The 17,815-nt window shown below is 39.4% G+C and overlaps 1 protein-coding gene across 1 annotated transcript in view; it reads right to left on the bottom strand.

The window, feature by feature from the left end:
* LOC128695580 (venom dipeptidyl peptidase 4) overlaps window positions 1–5,419 on the bottom strand; it is a 29,130-nt gene extending 23,711 nt beyond the window's left edge. Inside the window, exons 1-3 of the mRNA XM_070080045.1 lie at window positions 5,311–5,419; window positions 3,861–3,979; window positions 2,912–3,006 (exon numbers count right to left, since the gene is read on the bottom strand). Coding sequence (XP_069936146.1) covers window positions 2,912–3,006; window positions 3,861–3,979; window positions 5,311–5,357 — 261 coding nt within the window. The 5' untranslated portion in view covers window positions 5,358–5,419. The remainder of the gene's footprint in view (window positions 1–2,911; window positions 3,007–3,860; window positions 3,980–5,310) is intronic.
* Window positions 5,420–17,815: the final 12,396 nt, after the last annotated feature.

Genomic DNA, 17,815 nt, shown 5'->3' on the forward strand with positions numbered 1-17,815 from the left:
AGACACAGATGAATCACAGGGATGTTAGGAAGTATTTCTTCAGTCACAGTAGTCAGTAAGTGGAATAGTTTGGGAAGCGATGTAGTGGAGGCAGGATCCATACATAGCTTTAAGCAGAGGTACGATAAAGCTCACGGTTCAGGGAGAGTGACCTAGTAGCGACCAGTGAAGAGGCGGGGCCAGGAGCTTGGACTCGACCCCTGCAACCTCAACTAGGTGAGTACACACACACACACACACACACACACACACACACACACACACACACACACAATATGCAGCAGAAATGTGAAGCTAGATTACTGATATTTGTGTTATTCATTTTATATTATAACTACCAAAAATTCCTAAGAATAAAACCAGATATATTTTCTTGAAAATATTTAAAGTACTATAGTTTAATGCAGAGATTGCTATGGCAATGACTGTACATGTCACTCCCTATTGAATGCTGAGAGACGGTCCAGAAATGCATGCCACCTACAGTAAACCTTTGTGAATTTATGTTGAGCTCCTACCTAACATGCTCTCACAAGCCTGCTGTATGTCCCATCCCCTAGCACTCAAAATCTCTCTTATCCTTTCCCTCCGACCTCTCCTAGGACAACCCCTACCCCTTCTTCCCTCCACCCTAGATGTAACACCCTCCTAGCAACCCTATTTTTCTCCAGCCTCTTTAAATGTTCAACCTACCTTAACAACCCCACCACTAATTGCCCTCAAACATATCTCTACTATTGCCAGCCTCTTCCTTGCTGAAACATTCAAAACCCATGCTTCACACCCATACAACAGTGTTCGTACCACTATTCTTTGGTACATTCCCCTTTATTCCTTCATGTATAAAATTCTTTGTTTCAACAGATGGCTTAATGTACCACCCACCTTTCCTTCGTCAATTCTGTAGTTCACCTTATCTCTCATAGAACCATCTGCTGACACCTCCACTCCCAAATATCTGAACAAAATTACTTCATACTCCCTCCCTCTAATCTGATATTCAGTCTCCCACTGCTATTTTTTTTTTATACTCTCATCACCCTGCACTTTCATGTTTACTTTTAATTTTCTTCTTTTGCACAGCCTCTCAAATTTATTTACTAACCTTTGCAACTTCTTTTCTGAATCTCCCAAAAGAGCTACATTGTCAGCAAAAAGGAACTGTGACAACTCTCACTCCATAACAGATTCACTAACTTTCAATCCTACACCTTTTCCCCTAATACCCTACCATTCACTTCTTTGATAACCCCATCTATAAATATATTAAACCACCATGGTGACATCACACATTGCTGTCTAAGGCCTACTTTTACTGTGGCATCACAAACAAAAGTTCTTTACTGGTATAAGTAACCTATTGCCTATTCCATACAGTGCACTCTTATTCCTTTTCTTAATCCATAAATACAATAAAATGTTCCTACCTTTATCCAAGTACTGTTCACTTATATGCTTCATTGTAAACACTTGGTCTACACAACCCCTACCCTTCTTGAAATTCTGTTCCTCTGCAATCCTACTCTGTCTTATCCATAATTCTTTCAATAATAACTGCCATACACTTTACCCAGTTTACTCAACAGGATTTTTTTTTTTGGTTGAACACACCAGCCATCTCCCACCAAAGTAAGTTGATCCAAAATAGAAAACACACTTTCGCTATCACTCAATCCATCATTCTCCAATATTTCAGTTCAAAACTGCAAAAATCCCCACCTCGCCTTCAGAGTGCAGGCACTGTACTTCCCACCTCCAGGATTCAAGTCCGGCTAACCAGTTTCCCCGAATCCCTTCATAAATGTTACCTTCCTCACACTCCAAGAGCACGTCAAGTCATAAAAACCACTTGCCTCCATTCATTCCTATCTAACATGCTCACACACGCTTGCTGGATGTCCAGGCCCCTCACATACAAAACCTCCTTTACCCCCTCCCTCCAACCTTTCCTAGGATGACCCCCACCCTACCTTCTCTCCACTACAGGCTTATTCCCTTTAATTCTTTAACCCCTCTTCCCTTGTACAAAGGAACTATGCATGCTCTCTGCTAATCCCATCAATACACTGCACAAAAGCATCGACCACTCCAAAACTATATTCCCACCTGCTTTTTACATTTTTGTCTCAATCTCGGCTGCTTTACCCTCTTTCATCCCACCCACTAATTCATGCACCTTCCCTACACTGACATCTGGTTCTTCTTCAGTCATACAAGGTGTTATACCTTCCTGCCCAATGAAAAAATGGGTCCCCCTCATTTGTTTTTGACTTAAATCCGTTTGTTCCCTATTTATCTCATTCCAAAATTTTCTTATTCTCAGCAAAATTTATTGACACCTCTCTTTACTTCTCTCCCCTACCAATGACATTTCCTTGTACCACATCCACCTCTTATTCTCACTGTAGTTACCACTAAATAATGCATTCAGAAGTCTACCCATCAACCTTTAATCTACTAAATACATAGTCCAACAAACTGCTATCATCACACCCTATATTGTATCTCATATATGTACTCATTTATACTCTTTTTCTTACAATATGTATTACCTATTTCCAAACCTTCTTCTATACATAACTCAATTAAAGCCTCTCCCCTCCCATTATCATTTACTACTGGCAATCCAAACTTACCCACATCATCATCCACAACAGTTTCTCTCACTAACCATTTAGGTTCCCCACAACAAATATTTTCTCACTGGGTTCAAAACTTCCTAAACACTCACTTAACACTTTCCAAAATCTCTCACTCTTGCACTCTTTTTTTTCTCTCCGTGATTGATCATTCAATATTACCACCAATGTGTCCTGTACTCTAAATTCTAGAATAAAATTTCTGAATACTTTACCATAGTCTACAAGAGCTTTAAATTTATTATTGAAAGACCATAACTTGTTTGACCTACCATGACATCTTCGCTAACCAACTCTGTAGAAGCCTGGGTGTCTACAATAAAAATGTTGAGGGCTTCTGATTCCGTACGGTACAAGAACTCATTATCTGCAGGAAAAAAATAATTAAATTATATCTATAATTGTAAATTATTTATGAAATACAGTAACCAGCATCAGAGTAACTTAACTTCTAAGGAAATTACTGTTTAATCATAATGTATAAACTGAAATTTCTAGTACAGTTCAATCACTATTGTGTGTACATTATTATTATTCCCTGTATTATTATTATTCATTATTATTATTACTGCTATGGGAGGCTGAGGGAGGCACAAATACGAGTAGGCAAATATGAGAGGTTAGGGGCCAGAGATGAGAGAAGGAGGTTATTTGACAAATGTGACCATGAAGTAATAGTCTATCAAATGAGAGTAATAGGAAAATGGATATTCAATTTCTAACAAACTGATCACATACAGTGGTTGTAAACAAGATAAACTTCAATATCAGCAAAGTAAAAAGTTAAGTACCCCAATGTATGGTCCTCATACCATTAATATTTCTCATTCTCATAGCCAACATGGACAAGAGCACTAGCCATTGCTCCATTTCTTCTGCAGATGATACATATCTTCTGTAGATGATACCAAAGTATGAAAGTCACCTCAGTACAAAGACAAAACTAGCAAAGCCTTACAATGGTAAATGAAATAACACGTTTAACAGTAACAGATTTCAACTGTGCTCAAAATAAGCATCGTATACAAAATGCTGGCAGGCCATATCTGTGTATAAAACAGGAATAATTATGGCACAGGATGTCATTTGGAGAACACAATAAGGCAAATGCAACAGAAGCCAGGATAATGATAGTATGAATTTTAAGAACTTTTAAAACACACACACATTCAGTATACATATATACATTTATGTACTGTACATACAAATCAATGCACCTACCAGAGATCCATGTGCCGTTGAAAGACTCTGTAGAGAAGGTTCCATTTAGTACCTCTGCTAAATCTATACCACCTGGAGTAGCCGTTAATGCAGATGTCTCCGGAACTATGGTGGTAGGCCTGTGAATAGTCATGAATACATACAACTGTTTTATGTAGTATTCTAGATCAGACTGAGAAAGATTACTAATATTATGTAGTCACATATAACACTTAAATTTGTTCTAGTCAAACAGTGCTACTGAAGTTTAAGTGACTATCAGTTAAAACTAAGAATACATTATTTCTATATATCAAAGCTTAACAATGCTGCACTCAAGTTTGGTTAATGTGAAGTCACATAAGAACATAAGAAAGAGGGAAGACTGCGGTAGGCCTAATGGCATATGCTATTCAAGTCCAATTCACACCTGCCCAAACTATTTTTTAAGCTAACTAAAGTTATTGCCTCAATTACACTACCTGGGAGTTTGTTCCACTCATCTACAGCTCCAATGCCAAATCAGTGCTATCCTATACCCTCTCCAAATCTAAATTTGTCCAATTTTAATTAATCCATGGTGGTTACCTGAAGGAAGTTTCAAGGGTTAATGTCCCCACAGATCAGTCTGTGACCAGGCCTAGCGGTGGATCAGGGCCTGGTCTACCAGGCTGTTACTGCTGGCTGTATGTAAACCAACGTATGAACCATAGCCCGGTTGATCAGGTACTGACTTTAGGTGCCTGTCCAGCACCTTCTTTAAGACAACCAGGGGTCTACTGGTAATCCCCCTTATGTATGCTGGGAGGCAGTTGAACAGTCTTGGGCACTTGACACTTATTGTTTTGTCTCTTAGCATACTCGTGGTGCCCCTGCTTTTCACAGGAGGGGGGGGGATGATGCTGCATCTCCTGCCGAGTCTTTTGGCGTCATAGGGAGTGATTTTTGTGTGCAGATTTGGGACTAGTCCCTCTAGGATTTTCTAAGTGTAGATTATCATGTATCTTTTTCACCTGCATTCCACGGAGTACAAATCAATGGACTTCAACTCCTCCCAGTAATTTAGATGCGTTATTGTACTTATATGTGCCATTAAAGTTTTCTGTATATTCTGAAGGTTTGCAATTTTGCCTGCCTTGATAAGAGTCTTTAGTGTACAGCAATATTCCAGCCTTGAGAGAACAAGCAAGTTGAAGAAAATCATCACAGGCTTGGCATCTCTAGTTTTGAAAGTTCTCATTATCCATCCTATCAAACGTGAAATTCTCTGACATTATCACTCACATGTCCTTCACATTAGTTTTTCGCTCTATTGTGCAGTTGGGATTTGTTTAATACTCCAATACAGTTTTTACTTAATTTAATTTACTTATTCAAGCATTTGTATAAATTTATGTAACATTTTTCCCCTTGGTGGATTAAGAAGGAAGGAAATTTTCAAACGAGCCTAAAATATTTATGTGATACTGACCTTCGTGTGATGATAATTGTAGCAATGCCAGCGGCCACAACAAGCATGACACCCACTGTGCCCAAGAGTAAGTTTCTCCATACTCGCGATCGCGTAGAACCCACAAGCTCCTGTTAAATACAGAATAAATTAATAAAAGTTGATCAACTAGAGTCATATAATACTGTAATTAAGATAGGAGCTAGCGTACATGGAAGTTTATTTAGGCACAGGTATACATGGTATAATAAACCTTGGTAATAGATACTGATAAGTTGGTTAGAAAAACACATAAGCAAACACTAGGACATATTACAAAAAGTTTTGGTCCTGGGACTTTGATCACGGTCCCAGAACCAAAAAGTTTTCTGTCCTAGTGTTCGCTTACGCGTTTTTCTAAACCAAAAGGTACACATAAGTACAATTATCATACACAGTGTAAATTACCTAGGATAACCCAAAAAGTCAGACAAAGTGACAGCTGTTATTATCGTACCTAAAGCAACACATACTCCAGTAAAATCTAACTGCGGAACTGTGCCCTAGTTATTCATGTATACATGCTATATAATTTGTATGTAACCTTTAACTAAACTGTCGCTCTGTCTTTAGTTTTGTATTAGAAAGTTTTCAACAAACATACTTAGCTTCATGCTCTTTTCACATTATTTCAAGGACATGACTCATGTGCACTTCCCCTGGAGTTTACCTGGAGAGAGCTCCGGGGGTCAACGCCCCCGCGGCCCGGTCTGTGACCAGGCCTCCTGGTGGATCAGAGCCTGATCAACCAGGCTGTTACTGCTGGCTGCATGCAATCCAACATATGAGCCACAGCCCGGCTGGTCAGGTACCGACTTTAGGTGCTTGTCCAGTGCCTGCTTGAAGACAGCCAGAGGTCTATTGATAATCCCCGTATGTATGCTGGGAGGCAGTTGAACAGTCTTGGGCCCCTGACATTTATTGTATTGTCTCTTAACATGCTAGTGACACCCCTGCTTTTCATTGGGGGGATGTTTGCTTTCGTTGTGAGTGATTTTCGTGTGCAAGTTCGGTACTAGTCCCTCTAGGATTTTCCAGGTGTATATAATCATGTATCTCTCCTGCCTGCATTCCAGGGAGTACAGGTTCAGGAACTTCAAGTGCTCCCAGTAATTGAGGTGTTTTATCTCCGTTATGCGTGCCGTGAAGGTTCTCTGTACATTTTCTAGGTCAGCAATTTCACCTGCCTTGAAAGGTGCTGTTAGTGTGCAGCAATATTCCAGCCTAGATAGAACAAGCAACCTGAAGAGTGTCATCATGGGCTTGGCATCCCTAGTTTTGAAAGTTCTCATTATCCATCCTGTCATTTTTCTAGCAGATGTGACTGATACAATGTTATGGTCCTTGAAGGCGAGATCCTTCGACATGATCACTCCCAGGTCTTTGACGTTGGTTTTTCGCTCAATTTTGTGGAAGGAATTTATTTTGTACTTTGATTAAGTTTTAATTTCCTCATGTTTACCATATCGGAGTAATTGAAATTTCTCATCGTTGAACTTCATATTGTTTTCTACAGCCCACTGAAAGATTTGGTTGATGTCTGCCTGGAGCCTTGTAGTGTCTGCAGTGGAAGGCACTGTCATGCAGATTCGGGTGTCATCTGCAAAGGAAGACACGGTGCTGTGGCTGATATCCTTGTCTATGTCAGATATGAGGATGAGAAACAAGATGGGAGCGAGTACTGTGCCTTGTGGAACAGAGCTTTTCACCGTAGCCGCCTCAGACTTTACTCTGTTGACTACTACTCTTTGTGTTCTGTTAGTGAGGAAATTATAGATCCATCTACCAACTTTTCTTGTTATTCCTTTAGCACGCATTTTGTGTGCTATTACGCCATGGTCACACTTGTCGAGGCTTTTGCAAAGTCTGTATATATTACATCTGCATTATTTTTGTCTTCTAGTGCATCTAGGACCTTGTCGTAGTGATCCAATAGTTGAGACAGACAGGAGCGACCTGCTCTAAACTCATGTTGACCTGGGTTGTGTAATTGATGGATTTCTAGATGGGTGGCGATCTTGCTTCTTAGGACCCTTTAAAAGATTTTTATGATATGGTTTGTTAGTGCTATCGGTCTGTAGTTCTTTGCTATTGCTTTACTGCTCCCTTTGTGGAGTGGGGCTATGTCTGTTGTTTTTAGTAACTGTGAGACGACCCCCGTGTCCATGCTCCCTCTCCATAGGATGGTAAAAACTCGTGATAGGGGCTTCTTGCAGTTCTTGATGAACAAGTTCAAGACTCACTATGTTAAAGTCGGTACCTGACCAGCCGGGCTGTGGTTCGTACATTGGATTGTGTACAGCCAGCAGTAACAGCCTGGTTGATCAGGCCCTGATCCACACCATGAGAGGAATGGTCACAGACCGGGCCGCGGGGACATTGACCCCCGGAACTTTCTCCAGGTAAACTCCAGGTGTCACGATTTTGCTTCCCCTGTAACTCATTTATATTATAATAATAATAATAATAATAATAATAATAATAATAATAATAGTAATAATAATCTTCATTTCTACAAGTACAAGGTATACAGACCATAGCTGACATCAATGACATACTACTATATAGAAAGCCCCTTGTTATGCAAGGCATTTCCCGCAAATTAGGTCAATTTTGTCCCAGGATGCGACCCATACCAGTCAACTAATACCCAGGTACCTATTTTACTTCTAGGTGAACATGGACAGCAGGTGTCTTAAGGAAAGACGTCCTAATGTTTCCAACCGTACCGGGGATCGAACCACGAACCTCAGTGTGAGAGCGCGCTGGTAGTTGAACAATCGAGTCATACGCACAGTTCGAGACATTTACTGAAGAAACGTTTCGCCATAAGTGGCTTATTCACTAGAACTGAAGCCACCACTTGTGGCAAAACGTTTCCTCAATACATGTCTTGAACTTTAAGCATCACCATACCTTTTCACTCATTTATATTGCTGCCTCGTTTTCAAAAACTTCTTTAATATTTTCTTATTCCTTGAACCACCTAACACATGGAGCATGGGGACGTTAGGAAATATACTTTGAATCTTAAATAGTGATTAAGTGGAATGCACTAAACGAAGAGATGGTGGAGGCCAACCCTACACAGTTTTAAAGAATAGATTCGTTCAGGCCCTGAAGTGGAAACGGGACTCTGAGAATTTAGGTTCCAAAATCACTTAAGAAGGATATGACATCCTCAACACTGAAGACAAACACAAACAGCATAATTATCAGCTGTAACTACAAAAAGATAATAAAAATAGGTTCCACCATGTTGTGTCTTAGTGCACCAGTAATCTCGCTCTTCAAAATGGCCCAAAATAGGTTCGTGTATTAGAAAGATGTCCGTCTTTCTTAGCATTTAAAATAACATTAATGCAAGGTCTTGGGAAGGTGAAAGTTATAGTAGAGTGAATGTTAGGTAAAATACAGCTAGCACAAAACAAAAACCGCAAAGGTCAAACAATGCGGGTGCACAGTATTGTATTGTCCGGATAAGTGGTCAGCAGTTCTCTCTTTAATGTCATTGTACTGTCATCAACCACTCCTCACCTAGCAGTAAAAAAAATAGGTACCAAAAATAACTACCTGTTTGTTAGTTGATTGTTGTAGGTCACATCCTGGTGAAAAAAACATGCAACGCAAATGTGTAAGACACTCCAGTTTTACTGGAAGTCATATCCAGTGCAAAATGTCAATGTACAAGAAAACTCCAGACGTGTTGGCATATTAATGTTGCGTACAGGGTGCCATGCAATGTGGGGTAGCTAGTAAATGTATGACCTAAAACATTCAACTATTACGAATAATACAGTGCAGCTATCTGTATTATCTAGAAGTGTAGTTTATTATTATAATTTATCAATATACTATTGTGTATCATATCTCAATAAGAGTTAGCCTAAAACGCTGCATTTAACAGAACTTATGTACTGTTTATATGTAAATAAAATGCCTGTATGAAGTAATTTTAAACTTCGGTTAATTTTTCTTTAATACAGTCATTAATTTTATTTAATAAAACATGAGGTACTATGCGTTTAAAACATTCTCAAATGTCAAATATATTAACGACAAAACTTGAACAAAACTACGAAAAGTAATAATGTTTACCCGGCTGTTGTGGATGACATCCTAGAGGGTTGATGGTGTTCAATTAAATACGTTGGAGCCTCGATATGAGCTGATGTGTGATAACAGTTCATAGCTTGTAAATTCAATTGTAAAAAAAATAATAATAAAAATCAGGCAGTTACCACTTTCTTCTGATGGTGACTAGTCTGTCCTTACGTTTGGTAGTAGTAAATGAAAACAAAAACTGACATGCGCAACAAAAAAAAAAAAAAGAAAAACTAAAAAATGCAAAAGATCGTCTGGGCGACAACAGCACAAGGTTAGACTAAAGGTGAAGCAAACGGTACATGTGCAACAGAGTCCGCGACTATGAGGATAAGTTAACCCTAGCATTCTAAATAACCTTTTACATCTATATTAATAGAAGTCTGACTATTTTCACAGTTACTAACAAACTCTAGCATAATTTTTTTTTATTAACACATAGGCCGTTTCCCACCAAGGCAGAGTGGCCCGAAAAAGAAAAACTTTCATCATTCACTCCATTACTGTCTTGCCAGAGGCGTGTTTACACTACAGTTATAAAACTGCAACATTAACGCCCCTCCTTCAGAATGCAGACACTGTACTTCCCATCTCCGGGACTCGTGTCCGGCCTGCCGGTTTCCCTGAATCCCTTCATAAATGTTACCTTGCTTACACTCCAACAGCACGTCAAGTCCTAAAACCCATTTGTCTCCATTTGCTCCTATCTAACATGCTCACGCACGCTTGCTGGAAGTCCAAGCCCCTCGCACACAAAACCTTCTTTACCCCCTCCCTCCAACCATTCCTAGGCCGACCCCTACCCCGCCTTCCCTCCACTACAGATTTATAGATGTATTGGATATCCGCATCTGCATCCGCGGAACATCCGCACAATTTCTTACATCCGCATCCGCATTTTACTGGAAACAGATATTTGCATATGCATCCGCATCAGCAAAATAGGTAAGTAAGACATCCTTATACACATCCTTATCCGCGGATATCTAAATTTTCACATCCGATACATCTCTCTACTCTCTAAGTCATTCTATTTCGTTCCATCCTATTATTATATTCAAAGGGAAACTAAACGTAGGGATCACACAGCGTCTAATTAATGGGAGGTAATCAGGTCTGATTCGAGGAAGGGTAGGATAACTTATAATTCCTTTAATCACGAGCACCTCACCAGCATTAAGGATTGGTAAATATTAAAACGAAACATTATTATTAATAATTGCATCCAAAATATGACTGTTTCTCAACGAGATATCCAATGTTGCTGTATACGACCGCTAAAGACGGTGACCCTAAGATGGTGTCTAGCACCACTAAAGACGGTAGCCCAAGATATCTAGGCCCACTAAAGATGGTGGCCCTAAGACGGTGTTTAGGACACTAACGACGGTGGCCCTAAGATGGGGACATATATGATATGTGATTGGGAAGGGAAAAGCTCAGAAATAAAGAAACGGGATACTACCTGTTCACTAAAAAAAAAAAAAAAAAAAAAAAAAAAAAAAAAAAAAAAAAAAAGGTCCTATTATGAATCTCTATTATGAAACCCATATGGGGAATTGGGTGCAAGCAGGTTCGATCTAAGGAAGGGGAGAACAAGTCCAATTCCCTGGATCAAGAGCCTTTCACAATCAAGGAACACCCCACGCGAACGCAACAAGTAATATCACAGCCCCAGATCGACTCACCCAGAACTGATGAGTAAGACTTGAAACATTGGGCAAAAAGCTGTCAATAAAGATGTACAGGTGTTGCACATATCTTACTCATCAACTTGTCAGTTTTATATAATACTAAGATAGCAAACCGCCTAGTTACTAATAATGTTAAAGATAACACTCGGCTAGTAATGGGCGAGTGTAAACAGCAAGAACCCTGAGTTGTACACTATCGGTCACCACTCCTGATCTGCGAGTGACCTTCAGTAACACTTCTGCTACAAGACAAGTCACCGGATGTCCCACAAGGTGGTCTACCATAAACAGTTTGTGTGAAGTTTTGCTGAACATTTCTAGAAACTATTTTTTTTTAACTTAAGGTTATTTTTACATTACATTTTTACGACTTAATAACAAAAAACTTTGTTAAATGTTCATAAAAAAATGTTCTCAGAGTATGTTACATTGACAAGTTCCCCCTTCATCCTTAACTCCACCATGAGTCCAATTCTTGTCCTTCAGTCATATTTATATGCAAAATTTGGGTTATTTTAGGTTAAATCTAAACAATTTATCATCAACGAATGCCTGTAATAATTGTTTGTTGTATTCGTTATGTAAATGTATGTTAGTCTGTAATACCATGCTCAGTGAATCTGAAAAAAAAAACTTATAATAATAAACCTTTCTCCCATATGCAATGCACATTTAGTTAACAGCATGAATGTTCTTATTATTAGGCTTTCATTGGTTTGCATTACAGTGAAACCGAGATGTTTTGCACTACAGTACTGCCACAAATAAAGAAAATGCCATGGGGGCAAGTCCTTCACACATAATATGATCCAATGATGGAGAATGCACAAATCATGCGATGTGACACTCTTGGAGGACGTGGGAAGAATGTTTGGTGAAAGTCATGTGTGTGGGTGTGGCGGGTCTACACAAGCTTAGTAATACTACTTCAACCTCGCCTGATGGAATATATTTAAATACAAGGTATCCGAACACTGTAAATAATAGTACATGTGTCTAGGTTTAAATAACTCAAGCTAGTTGAAGCACCTAAAGCAGTATCTTGTAACCAGGAAGGTACTGCCATCGTCGTGAGTGTGGAACGAAACACTTTTAAATAATTTTGCATTCGAGCAAGATTGTTTTTGTTTCATAAACACGTCAGATGACAGATAAAGCTTACTACCCCAGGAAATTTAAAATAAACTTATGATAAAGAAGACGGGACACTAGGAGAATATTTTTACTCTTCGTGTTTTATTTCTTAGGTTTAAAAGCTTATCGACTATACAAGGGTCATTAAGGCTGCATTCAACCTGTATATTTAGCCTGTATATCAGTCCTCCATCATTAGAACTGATAAACACTCCTGGCGAAACATTTCCTTCAATAAATATTCAGAACTGTGTACATTAGTGCCCTTTTCCACATTGTGGGTATACACCATCGGTCAAGATTATTTTAATCCCTAAATAGGAACTGAAGTAAATCGAGTGTATAAACACACAGATATAAACATCTGTGCACACACCTGTATTCTACATATTGGTAATGGAGTATATACAAGTGTTTGCCCTCTTGTTACTGCATACACCAATACGCGCACATACAAGCCGAGTTGTACATCAGGTATATAAAGTAAATGTACAAACTAATGCGTTTAGCATATAATAATAGTGAATGTAAGATATAATTAAAGAAAAGATACAGCTTAACTGCTAAAGAACTTACTCTCATTAATTCCAGACCTAAGCAACTAAAGAAATGTGTTATATAACTTTAAAAAAGATGGCCATTAATGAACCCCCAGAGGCTGTGAAACCAGCCTTGTGGTTGCAATTCCCGGCTAGAAGTGACCATGATGCCACCTGACGTTATATTGCACCAAGTGTATTTACGAAGCCTCATGTAAAAGCTAATCCAACCTTGGTAGAAGGAAACCTTTGAAGCTAAGAGAACACAAGTGTTAGGGGCCCAAGACTGTGTTCAACTGCCTCCCAGCATACATAAAGGGGATTACCAATAGACCCCTGGTTGTCTAAGTCAGAGAGAGGACCTTTCGACGTCATTTAGGTCGTTAGTATGACGTTAGTGTGGCTTCGTAAATGGTCCAAGTCGGACCGAAACGTCATCGTAAGCTCCTCTCTCCTATGTGGGGGTTGTGTATTGTCCCAGTCACGGTATTGTGTCTTTACGTTCTTTCTGGTTCAAATTTTACAATTTACAATGATTCCCTCGAATATTTCTTACTGCTGGCGTAGCACATTAACAACGCTCTGTCAGTCAACTCCCTACATTATACTGCGAGTAGAAACAAACTATTTTAAATTCAGTCTGCATTGGTAATTATTAATTTCAAGCAAAAACTTTCCAAAGCAATGAATAGGTTGTGTCGTGCAGAATAATTATAATGCACAGCAGCAGAGGAAGCAACTTTCACTGGGGAAAAACCACTCCACAAAAATTAGCTGCAGTAACAATGTTAACGACTCTGTAAATATCAGTGAAAATCTGAAAATTACAAATAACCCCAGTCAACCGCAGTTCTACCCATTTTTTTTATATCTAATGATATTAGAGCAAAAACAGTTTTAACCTGAATAATTCATGACAATGAATGAGATCTTTCACGTTATTTAAAATAATCGCACACGACAAAACTGCTAGAGAACAACTCAATCAGCAGGGAATCCCTAAATGTCTAATTCAAAACGAAAAAAATAACCGGGTGTAACGTTGAAGAACAAATACTAGGCTAAACACAGGAGCAGGTTACACGAGTGCAGTGAGAAATGAGCAAAAAAACTACAAATTAAACAAGCTATAAAATAGATAAGGTAGTTAAAAAATATTAATTATGAAGGATCAAAGGCAGCAAATGCTCTTCTTGATAGCCAGGAGAGGAAAAAAGATACGTGGTAAATAAGCAAGATCAAAAGATGCCAGGAAACAGGTAAAAAAAATTTTTTTAGCACTAACGGAGAAAAGAACACATGTGCTTGTGTTCTTTGATCAAACGTGCTGAGAGCTTTTCGCTACCAGCACGTTTGAACCGTGTCCTTTTTATTCTCCGACAGTTTTATTTCACGTTGCCTGCTTCGTATCATTAAAACAGTCCCTAATGAATGCTTTTAACAATCACTGGCCGCTGTCGAGAAATCTTCACAATATCCCCGAGATAAATTACTGTTGTTGCACTAGATGGAGACACGTGCAGACACCTACGACAGATTAAAGAGCCTTGGAACAGCGCTCTCTAATCTATCGTAGACAACACAGTACACAACTAGAGCACGGGACAAGCACGCGCTTGACTTGGAGTTCTCGAAAAAAAAAAAAAATGAAGTGCCGCAAATTAAGTGGATTTCGAAGAAGTCATGCCGTATCAGACCCTCGTCCAATCCATCATCCTCTGAAAGTGTTATTATCACAAGTGCGAGTATTATGTGCTTTATACAAGGAGGCTTTGTACACACCTTCAAGAAAATTTTCCTTCGGAGGAAATAAATGGTATAAAACGTCAACCTGGGTGGCGATAAGTCTTGAGTTTCGTAGTTATCAAGGCCGTGAATTACGGTGTTACTACGCATTCTCGTGTCGATCTGCCGCGTTGGCGCCTTCGAAATTATGCGTTTCGAGTTCCCTGATGGGCCCACGACCTCTGCTGCAGTCAGTCACAAGCGATTGAGCAGATACGCCTCGCAGTAGACGGAGGTTGTCCTGCCTAATTACGGTGATACCCTGATGTGGTCGTGGTTGTGAGGTAGCTGGAATGAGCCATAAAGATGTTGGAACATGTTTGGCAATGAGGATTCATGGTCTTCTTGGTGTCTGGGTGTGTTGATTTATGCTCGCCGTCCGCAGTCTCTGCAGACGGCTACAACAAAACACTTCAACACACCCAGAGAAGACACTGCCGAGAAGAGATACAGTCCTTCCCACTAACTCCATTGCCAAACATGCTTCCAACATCTTTGCATAAAACATCATCCAAGTATCTACCTCCACAACCACGACCACTGGCGCGACATCACCAGTAGTAGGCAGGACAAGCTCCATCCTCTGCAGGGGGGTATACATAATCCCTGTAATGACTGGCAAACAAGTTATACGGGCGAAACATCGAGGGACCTCCAAACACGTATTTCAGTAGGAACACCAATACGCAAGCAGGTCTGACGACACAAGGAATGCATGCGTACAACACCGTAATTCACAACCACTTGATAAACTACAGAAACTCAAGACTTATCGCCACAGAAGACAACACCCAATACCGAAGAATCCTGGAATCATCACTTATTTCTATATCCGACAACTTCAACCAGAATAGTGGCTTCTATAACATAGCTGAACCACTTGCCAAGAAACTTCTTCATCGCTATCCCACATAAGAACACTGTAGAAGGTCTGCTCACAAACTTGTCCAGTCTCCTTTCCAAGCTACCCAAGTTTTTAGACTCTACAACCCAACTCGGTACATCATCAGATGCAGCATTCTTCACCTGACCTCAGCCGGACTATAAATACTCGCTTTCCTTCCACCCCAGGTAGTTCTGTTTGTGACTAGAAAAAGCCCACTGTGTGGGCGAAACGTAGTCAATAAAGGATCACATTATACTGCATTTGTGTTTATATTGCCAAAATTTTCCTTCGCATGGTGTTAAGTTAGGAGCTGGATCCCAGAGGTGGTACGCTATACTATTCTCACTTGGAATTCAAAGTGTGAAACACTAAATTATTGTTTCCAGTTGTTACAAATACGTCTTATATATAATAAAATAGTAATACTGCGACTACTAATAACAAAATTATTTTAATATTTTACAAGTGTAGAGGTAGACAATAAAAATTTTACCTACAAGTCTCCTTTTTACTTTTCATAAATATTAAACTATTACACACAAGTCGAGCCATTGTAAATGGAGGATGTGGGAACCTCAACTTCAAAAAAGTGAAATGTTCATTGATTTTGAGCTCTGTTTAGACTGTTTACGCGGTTTATCTCCTAACAAGAATGCAACGTTAATTTGCTTTATATGTTTTCATGTCGCTTTTCATTCCCTTATCAATGTCATTAATGTAGACTAAGAGGAAGGAGCCAGAAACTGATCCTTACGAAGCAGTCTCCATTCTGATATCACCTTATTTATGCAAACACTGCTGTTTGTCAGTAATGACTCTAGCTATAATTTTTTTTCTTATAAATCATGTCCTCTCAGCCACTGGTGAATCCGCGACGAGAGACTTAAATCAACTTATGCTCAACAAGCTGGTTTTTGCTTATATCCACTACTATTGATTCTAATAATATTCCCACTTCTGATGTCAGACTGACTGGGCGGTAATTCGATGGTAGTCAGTTATATTCCGTTTTATAGACAAGACTCACATTACTCGTCTTTCACATATCGGGTACAACAACCTTTGCAGTGATGCACTGCACAGACTAGTTAGCGGTTTACTAAGTTGCATCTTGCATTATTTAGGAAAGCTTGAAAATAATGCATTAGGACCCGGGGACTGTTTTATAATCTACTTCACTAATAACGAATATATAAAATAATCTATATGCAAGGAACGTTCAGAAATTTGTGCTGGCAATCACGTAGGAAAACTGACGTGTCAAATGAGGATGGGCTGCACACTGAGCATACAGGAAAGTTAACAGTCATACATATACATATCACTGGGCTCCTTACTCAAATGCCAAATTTCAGACCATTGTTTTTTACCTCCCAGGCTTTTGCTCTGTAATGGTTCGCTGCTTTTATACTATAAACTATAGCTAAGATTTAATTAAACTCAGTACCAATAACAAGACTCAAATTAAAAGCTTAACTTTCAACCAGTGTGCGAATGATGACAGCAACCAGGAGCGAAGCTTAATTTTGGGAGTGGGAGATAGAAGGGAAAAGCTGTGCAGTAAGCTGACCTTTGACCAAATTTCTCTTTCCGTACCCCACGCACGACCTTACCCACCCACCATCCATCTCTTAACACTGTTGCAAACTTTCTTGCAACCAGCGAGGTCGGAACCCGTGATACTCATCAGCCTGGAGTAGGACCTGCTTCGTATGATGCAGTAGCTTACCGTGGCGCACCTCCATTATGTCCTTATGTGGGCTATTGTTCTTATTTTTTCCCCAAATTTCGATAAAAAACCTATTTATAATAATCTTATGCAACTTGGGCACTTTTTTTTGTTTACCAGTGTCGTAAGGGGAGCGAAACTTAATTTAATTTAATAATTTATCATGCATTACGATGGGCAGCGCAGTTCATGCTAGAGAACGAAATTTCTGCTTTAAGAAAAAGTACAACAAACTAGGAATTTAACCCGCTGCATCTGCATCAAGACTGGTGCAGGGGTGGAAATATAAACACACATGCAGTATAATGTGATCCTTTATTGACAACGTTTCGCCCACACAGTGGGCTTTTTCAAGTCACAAACAGATCTACCTGGGGTGGAAGGTACGCGAGTATAGTCAGGATCACATTATACTGCATGTGTATTTATATTTCCATTGTGTCGGTATTTTATACCATTTATTTCCACTGGTGCAGGGCTCTTGATCCAAGGCGGCAGGCGGATCGTTTAGTGCTCTTGGTAATGGAAAAAAATACAATACAAATACGAACATCGAAGACAAAAAAGACAGTTTAAAAATGAATTTAACACAACACAAATACTATCACATTAAGTT

This window comes from Cherax quadricarinatus, unplaced genomic scaffold, assembly GCF_038502225.1.
Source record: "Cherax quadricarinatus isolate ZL_2023a unplaced genomic scaffold, ASM3850222v1 Contig99, whole genome shotgun sequence".
NCBI lineage: Eukaryota > Metazoa > Arthropoda > Malacostraca > Decapoda > Parastacidae > Cherax > Cherax quadricarinatus.